Here is a 9,006-nt window from a genome sequence, read left to right on the forward strand (position 1 = left end):
AGAGCGACGATTTTGTCAGAGGAAAAAGTTGTTTGGCAGACAAAAACGTGTCGATTGAGTCTATTTTCGTCGAAATCGGAGGTGTTGCCGCTAAACTAAATAATTATCAAAACCACAATTTACACTCTACATCACAAATAGTAGTACGAAAATCGGAGTGAGTCCCAGATGCGCACATTGACAAACGGACACATCCAATCATATGTCGTTGTTTATAGAGTCTCTAGAATATCTCTAGGCATATGGCGTTGTGGTTGGATGTGATAAAAACGAAATAAAAACACAAATATTTTCTACAAAACTATTTTTTATTTCTCATCAGTTGCATATCCATTGCATAAACAAACAATACATAATTAAATGATGATAAAATAAACGGTGTACATCATTCTGCGTCCAAATGAACAGCAGACAACTGGACGATGTCCAAGTGAACGGTGTCCAAATGAACAGTGCGCATCCTTCTGTGTCCAAGTGAACAGTGGGCGATTGAACGGTGTCCAAGTGAACGGTGTCCAATTGAACGGTGTCCAAGTGAACTGTGTCCAAATGAACGGTGTCTAAGTGAACAGTGTCCAAATGAACGGTGTCCAAGTGAACAGTGCGCACCCTTCTGTGTCCAAGTTAACAGACAAGCAATTCCACGGTGTCCAAGTGAACGGTGTACAAGTGAACAGCACGCATCGTTCTGTGTCCAAGTGAACAGTGGGCAACTGAACGGTATCCAAGTGAACGGTGTCCAAATGAACGGTGTCCAAGTGAACGGTGTCCAAGTGAACAGTGGGCACTTGAACGGTGTCCAACTGAACTGTGTCCAAGTAAACGGTGTCCAACTGAACGGTGTCCAAATGAACGGTTTTCGAAATATACGCGATGCGACCCTAAGATCGAGGATTGTAAGACTCTCGGCTGCGAAATCCCGTGTCTGACGCGTGAAATAGAATAAGGTCATCGCTGACGCGAGCCTAACCGTACACGCGATTCTCGATATGTACGGCATGATGTGATCCAATTTGAACTCCAAACAAACAAACAAACAATTAAAGAAGGAGACGATTAGGGTCGCGAGCGATGATTTCGTATCCAAGCTTCTATTGTTCCAAATAATCGCAGCGATCTCGCGGGAATGTATCTACGAATCACAGCGCTCCACGAAAAGTGGAAAAACGAAGTGTCATCCGTTCTCGCCACGAAAAACGATATAACAGCCGCGTCTCGGGAATTCAGGCCAGCTGTCGAGTTATAGCCGACGAAGCGAGCAAATCTGCAAGTCGAGTAGATTCACAGTGCCACCACGGAAAGTTGATCCGTCTCGAAGCAAGCTCGACCGGTCCTACGTCGTCCTCATAACCAGAGGTCACGCGATCCTCAACATTCGACAATCGAAGATTCGAATCCTCGATCCAAACTGGCTGCATTCGGTTGCGTCGCCGACGAACCAATCCGCCGACTCAATGTTCATTGTATCTCCGTCATTTTTTATTAAATATTGTTGATACAAATCAAAACGAATACATTCCTTTCGCCTCCAATCCTATCAATCGCCTTCCAAATCTAAGCAAATCTCCTAACCATTGCTCTAATTTGAGCAGACCAGCGATCAGGCGATCAATTGGCGATCGCCGCTTCGCGATTGCTATCTCAAACAAAATTTGGTCCTTCGAGCCGGATATTAAGAGCGAGATTTGCCATTATGACGGACGTCATGGAAAAGCAACTAAGACTTTATGGTTCAATTAATCGATTCCTGGATAACGTTAAGAAAATCGGACGAAGCAACCTGACCGCCGCTAAGTTGCGCTCTCGCATTACCGCCTTAAAGGAGCTATGGTTGCAGTACCAGGACGGGCACGATCACCTGGCGAGAATCACCTCTACTACCGACCAGAAATCCTTCGACTACTTCAAGGACTCCTACTACGAAGCAGCCGAGGACACCTTCCACGACACCCTTGATCAGCTGACCGAGCGCCTGGAGAAGTTCGATCCAGTTGTGAGTCCCAATCAGTCATTTTTCGGTGGTATCTCGCGAGCGGATGCGGCAGCGGTAGCGTTTCCGGTTTTACCTGCTATACAATTACCAAACTTTTCCGGCGATTATTCGGATTGGGAGCATTTTCGCGACCGTTTTACCACGCTAATCCGCGAGAACAAAGAGCTCACAAACTATTCGCGAATGCATTATCTTGTCTCTTGCTTGAAGGGTCGCGCGCTCGATTGTATTTCCGACCTGGCGATCACCTCCGATAATTTCGTGATCGCATGGCACATCTTAACTGCGCGATTTGAGAAGACTCAACGTCTCGTACATGTTCATCTCGACGCGTTATTGAATTTACCGGCTGTCCGGCGTGAACAAGCTTCGGAGTTACAATTCCTTCTGGATCAAGCACGTAAAAGCATAGCAGCTCTAACAAATTTGAATCGTAACCCGGGATCTCTGTGGAACGATTTTATAGTGCACGTCATCGTGAAGAAACTTGACCCAATAACAAGAAAAGCGTGGAACTTAAAGGAGAGTAGCGACAACAGTCCGACTTCCTATGAGCAGCTTGTGCAATTTTTAACACAAAGACCCAGTGCTCTTGAATACGATACAGGGAGCGTCCCCTGTAAGCTTGTAACGAATTCCGGAAAACCCTCACGCGTTCACGCCACCACCGCATCTGCCGCTTCAACTCCGCAGTGCCCGTTGTGCAAAAGGGAGCATTTTTTTTACACGTGCTCTACGTTCGTTAGCAAAATCCCTTGCGAGCGTCGAAGTTTTATTCAGAATCAAAAAAGATGCTTTAATTGTCTTAGCGCGAAACATTCCGTTAAGGATTGCCAAAGCAAATTCTCATGTCGTGCGTGTAAAAAAAGGCATCATTCGCTTCTGCATACTGCTTCGGACGACCAAAAGGCGATAGAGATTAAGTCTTTAAGCAGTTCGTCCTCTCAAATCGAGCAAAATGTCGCGCCGATCTACGAAGCAAGTGCGTTTCTTGCTTCAATTCCGCCGCAGCCACGTTCTCAAGTGCTTCTCGCGACTGCGTGGGTACGAGTCGAATCCGCGGGTCGCACCGTCGTCGCGCGAGCCCTTCTCGATCAGGGCTCTGAAAGGACATTTATTAACGAATCCTTGGCTCAAACCTTGCAAGTTAAACGCGAACGCGCCCAGGTTTCCGTTTCCGGGGTCGGAGATACAAGCGCGGGTATCGTTCGAACGGCCGCGTCGATAAATATCTACCCGCGCCTCTCCCCTCATCCAAAGTTCAACACGACCGCTCTTATATTGCAAACATTGACCGCCTATCATCCCCGGCGAGCAAGTGACATATCGTCCTTTGCTCATCTCGCCGATCTCGAGTTAGCCGACGCCTTTCCTTTCAGTTCCGATCCTATATCCCTTATCATCGGAGCGGACTTGTACTCTGAGATCATCTTAGAAGGCATACGAAAAGGAAAGTCGGATCAGCCGATAGCGCAAAATTCTGCTCTGGGCTGGATCATATCCGGGCCCATCGATTCAGCACATCATAACTCGGTGATCTCCTCCGGCACCGTTAGACACGACTCGCTGATAATGTCGATCAAATCGGGAGACCGGGATCCGCTTAAATCAAACTCCTATAACCATGTCATTAGTCTTCTCTCTCTGGCTCACGAAATTCAGCGCTTTTGGGAGTCCGAAGAGATACCGAGGGAAATACCGCTGAGCGCCGAAGACGAAAGGTGCGAGAAACATTTTTGTAACACGCATACTCGCGATGAGACCGGTCGGTACATCGTGCGGCTCCCTTTTAAACGAGATCCGCCTATCGATATCGGAGAATCTAGAACGAGAGCCGAGAGGATGCTGAACTCGCTGCGTCGCAAATTAGCTGTTTCTCCCGCATCCGAAAATTCCTACCGCGAATTTATGACCGAATACGAGACTCTCGGCCACATGCGACTTGCGCCGACCTTTAAATCGATGAACTGTCAGACTGTTTATTTGCCTCATCACGCGGTGATCCGCAAAAGCAGCACGACAACACGTCTTCGCGTTGTTTTCAACGCGTCAAGCGTAACATCCAACGGGTCGACCTTAAATAATCATTTGTTGTCTGGACCGAAATCACAGACCGATATAGTATCGGTTCTATTGCAGTGGCGACAGCATCGGTACGTTTATGTCGCGGATATTACCAAAATGTATCGACAAATTCGTGTCGATCATCGCGATTTATACTATCAGCGCATCCTCTGGTTCAAATCCGAAGACGCGGAAATTCAAGAATTTCAATTGCTCACGGTTACATACGGTATGGCCTGCGCGCCGTTCCTCGCTCTCCGCGTGTTAAAGCAACTAGTGCAGGATGAAGGCTCGCGATTCCCCCTCGCCGTTCCTGTCATGAGTCACAATATTTACATTGACGATTTGCTTTTCGGCGACGACGACATACAGCGAATCGGGCAAACGCGCGATCAAGTGCGTTCGTTGTTACGCTGCGGCGGATTTGAACTGAAAAAATGGGCGAGTAATTCCGCCAGCCTTCTCGCGTATATCGACAAAACCGAGCATTGCATGACACGCGATAAACTATTAAAACCCGACGCTCGAGTTAACATTCTGAGGATAAATTGGAACCCCATCCGCGACGCTTTTGTTTTTTGTGTCTCTTTAGACGAGAAACTGCCGAGTAACAAACGAGCCATCTTATCGACAATCGCTAAACTTTACGACCCGTTGGGATGGGTAACCCCTGTTGTCATATCTGCAAAAATATTCATGCAGAGCCTGTGGCATGCGAATCTCACTTGGGATGAACCGCTCCCTTCGGAATTACGCGTCGCATGGCATTCTATTTACTCGAAACTCGCAAGCCTCCACGGATTGCAGATCGCGCGCTGGACCGGGCTCACCTCAACTCGTAGTAGCTGCACGGATTCGCTGACGCTTCGAGTCACGCCTACGCCGCCTCCGTTTATCTCAAGGTCGTTTCGGAAACTGGTGACGTCTCTATAACATTACTAATGGGAAAATCGCGAGTGGCCCCCGTGAAACTGATGAGCATTCCGCGACTGGAGCTGTCAGCTGCTTTATTACTCGCGCGTCTTCTATCCTTCATTCGCAAAACTCTCAGACTCGCGGAATCTCGATGCTTCTGTTGGACAGACTCAACTATAGTGCTCGCTTGGGTTACTCAAAATCCTCGACGATGGAAAACCTTCGTAGCGAACCGAGTCACAGAGATTCAGTCAATGACGCCCGATGCCGAATGGCGCCATGTTGACACCTCTGATAACCCAGCGGATTGTGCATCACGCGGATTAACCGGCGCGGCTATTATCGACCATACCCTCTGGTAGACGGGACCGAAATGGCTGTGGTTCGACGAAACCTGTTGGCCTCCGATAAGGGTCTCACTTCCATCTGACGCCCCTCCGAACGAGACCGCAAGTGCCTTAGTATGCCTTAAAGCAAACGAACCAGACGATCTGGGAAATCGCTTTTCGTCCTGGCCACGACTCCTGCGCGTCACCGCTTATATATTCCGCATTGCCGGCGCCAAAAGAATCCAGCTCAGGGCGCAATCGGGCTCGCGCTTTCTGTTCCAGAGATTCATTTCGCAAAACGACTCTGGATAAAACGGATCCAATCAGAACTATTTGCTCACGAAATTCATCGGCTCGTCGAAAACAAACCACTATCATCAAAAAGCTCTATTCTGGCACTGCATTTATTTGTGGATCCTGACGGAGTTTTGCGGGTGGGCGGACGAATCAAAAAAGCTTCCCTCCCTTTTTCCGTTCGCCATCCAATCCTTCTGGCATCACACCCGCTCGTCCGTCTCATCATAAACCAGGCGCATTCTCGGGACTTGCACGCCGGCACTCAACTCACCCTCAACATATTGCGTCGCGAATTTTGGATTGTTAAGGCACGAAATATTGTTAAGTCCATAATCCATCAGTGCGTCGTCTGCGTTCGCGAGCGAGCCACTATACCAAGTCAACTCATGGGGAACCTTCCCGAATATCGCGTATCGCCATCATTTCGATGCTTCCTTTATTGCGGAGTTGACTACGCCGGACCAGTCCTCGTGCGAACCTCCGCGGGGCGAGGATTGCGAGCTCAAAAGGCATACATCGCCCTTTTCGTCTGTCTCGCCACTCGGGCTACTCACATAGAATTGGTAAGCGATTACTCCACGCCAGCTTTTCTTAACGCGTATACGCGATTTTGCGCTCGTCGCGGCCTTCCCCAGGCTATGTATTCCGATAATGGGACAACATTCGTCGGAGCGGATCGAGAAATGACCGCGGCGTATAAAGCAGCCATTTATGATCCAACCTTCTTAAATCGAACCGCATCCGATCACACTAGTTGGAACTTCATACCCCTCTCAGCCCCTCATTTTGGAGGCCTGTAGGAAGCGGGTATCCGAAGCGTGAAGTTCCATCTTCGCCGCGTCCTCGGGAGTCATACCCTCACGTATGAAGAACTTTCAACGCTCCTCTGTTGAATCGAAACGTGTCTAAACTCGCGCCCCCTCGCTCCTTTAATCGACTCGTGGGACGACTATGAGAGTCTCACTCTTGGTCATTTCCTGATCGGACACGCGCTGACTATCCCTCCGGAACCGTCGCTGCTCGACCTCAACGAACAGCGTCTTTCGCGATGGCAACTCATACGGCACAAAACGGAAAGGTTCTGGAAACTTTGGCATACCGACTACATCAACACGCTTCAACAAAGAAGAAAATCGAAACAAATAAACCCTTCGATAACCGTTGGCCAGTTGGTCTTGTTGCGGAGCCTCGCGCTCCCCCCTTGTAAGTGGGAGCTCGGAAGAATTGTTAAATGTCATCCGGGTTCGGACGGCCTTGTACGAGTGGTGACCATCCGTACCGCTACGTTGGAATTTTTGAGGTCCATCGTAAAAATCTGCGTCTTACCTGTACGCGATGAGCCTACTCGCGACGGTTAAGAGTTGAGCCCTTAAAAGCGACTCACTCTCTGTAAATGTCCTCCCCGCATTTTCGGCCGAGCCGTCAGGGCGGGCGGCGACTGTAAGTTCACCCCTTTTCTGAGAGGACGAGACTGCACTTGCGCCTTTGAGATTCCGCCGCGCTCCACAAGAGATTGATAATCGAAATAGCTATTTCGAGGCGGGCGGGATGTTCGAAATGTACGCGATCCGACCCTGAGATCGAGGATTGTAAGACTCTCGGCTGCGAAATCCCGTGTCTGACGCGTGAAATAGAATAAGGTCATCGCTGACGCGAGCCTAACCGTACACGCGATTCTCGATATGTACGGCATGATGTGATCCAATTTGAACTCCAAACAAACAAACAAACAAACAAAGAAGGAGACGGTTAGGGTCGCGAGCGATGATTTCGTATCCAAGCTTCTATTGTTCCAAATAATCGCAGCGATCTCGCGGGAATGTATCTACGAATCACAGCGCCCCACGAAAAGTTGAAAAACGAAGTGTCATCCGTTCTCGCCACGAAAAACGATATAACAGCCGCGTCTCGGGAATTCAGGCCAGCTGTCGAGTTATAGCCGACGAAGCGAGCAAATCTACAAGTCGAGTAGATTCACAGTGCCACCACGGAAAGTTGATCCGTCTCGAAGCAAGCTCGACCGGTCCTACGTCGTCCTCATAACCAGAGGTCACGCGATCCTCAACATTCGACAATCGAAGATTCGAATCCTCGATCCAAACTGGCTGCATTCGGTTGCGTCGCCGACGAACCAATCCGCCGACTCAATGTTCATTGTATCTCCGTCATTCTTCATTAAATATTGTTGATACAAAACGAATACATTCCTTTCGCCTCCAATCCTATCAACCGCCTTCCAACCTAAACAAATCTCCTAACCATTGCTCTAATTTGAGCAGACCAGCGATCAAGCGATCATTTGGCGATCGCCGCTTCGCGATTGCTATCTCAAACAAACGGTGTGTAACTGAACGACGTGCATTTTCTTTCGTGTCCAAACGCACCGTGTCCAATTGAACTGTGTGTCAAATGCCGTGTCCATTTGCAACGTGTCCAATTGTACTGTGTCCAAGTGCCTGACCGCTCCCGTCGGGAAGCGGGCAACGGGACCGCCAAGGCGTTTAAGTTGTACAATTTAACGATAAGAGGCAACCTCGAATCGAATTGTGTCAGCGTCGCGTAAGGGGAGACCCTGGCCTAGTGCTGGGGTCTCCCCGGTTCACGTTGATGACATGCCCACATTTGAGGGAAGACCATGATTTGCATACTCGAATCGTCTTTGGGTCAAGCAATGACGAGGGCAGAAGGATGAGAGGCTAAATGGCGGCGCATAAGCCATAGCTTTTGGGTTGCCTCCACTTTGTGGGGCCCTCGCACTGTGACCTGGAAGGCAACACGCCGGGAGCGGTCTACGGGACCGCCAAGATGTCTAAGTTGCATTATTCAACGATAAGACGCAACCTTGAATTGGGACAGCGTAGCGTAAGGGGGGACCCTGGCCTAAGTGCGAGGGTCCCTGAGCACGCTAAAGCCATGGTCAAATGCACTTAGTAGAAAGCCACTAAATGAAGCTCTGATCTGGTCCACGTGGGGGGTAGATATACCAACCCATTCTCGCCTGTGCGTAAGCATTTGGCAATAGACTGAGGAAAGGAAGCTTTGAAAAATAAAGTTGCTCAATTATCAAAGGATCCGCAATATAGGATCCAGAATCTGCCTTTTGTAGTTCAACGGACTGGAAACTGAGACTCCTGAATGAAGTTGTAGTCAGCAGGAGCAGCAGGATCAGGTGCCCCCATGAGATGGAATAAAGGAGGGGTAGTTAGTGTGAAGCCCGACACCCATAAAATGCCGCGCTTTGCTTCCTCAGCCGTGAAGGCTATACGCTACTTACTACCATCTACTTTTATCGTTTGTCAACCACTGACAGGGGAAGGGCGATGGAAAAATCCAGCAGCGCCTGCGGGACGTGTTCGCAGGATGAGCGGTTTAGCCGTGGCGCGCGCGTCGCCCGCCCGTTGTGGCCGC

General features: G+C 49.3%; 1 protein-coding gene across 1 annotated transcript; it reads left to right on the forward strand.

The window, feature by feature from the left end:
* The first annotated feature begins 1,693 nt into the window (after positions 1 to 1,693).
* Positions 1,694 to 4,990, forward strand: LOC116853403. Its single transcript, XM_032834468.1, has one exon. The coding sequence runs from the start codon at positions 1,694 to 1,696 to the stop codon at positions 4,988 to 4,990; it is 3,297 nt and encodes a 1,098-aa protein (XP_032690359.1).
* The last annotated feature ends 4,016 nt before the right edge of the window (positions 4,991 to 9,006 follow it).

The sequence above is a fragment of the Odontomachus brunneus genome, unplaced genomic scaffold (genome assembly GCF_010583005.1).
Source record: "Odontomachus brunneus isolate Ranch 3 - 2012 unplaced genomic scaffold, Obru_v1 Obru_scaffold_317, whole genome shotgun sequence".
NCBI lineage: Eukaryota > Metazoa > Arthropoda > Insecta > Hymenoptera > Formicidae > Odontomachus > Odontomachus brunneus.

Bases quoted from the DNA above. Each gene is read 5' to 3' on its own strand.
- LOC116853403 (XM_032834468.1), top strand. From the start codon at position 1,694: ATGACGGACGTCATGGAAAAGCAACTAAGACTTTATGGTTCAATTAAT.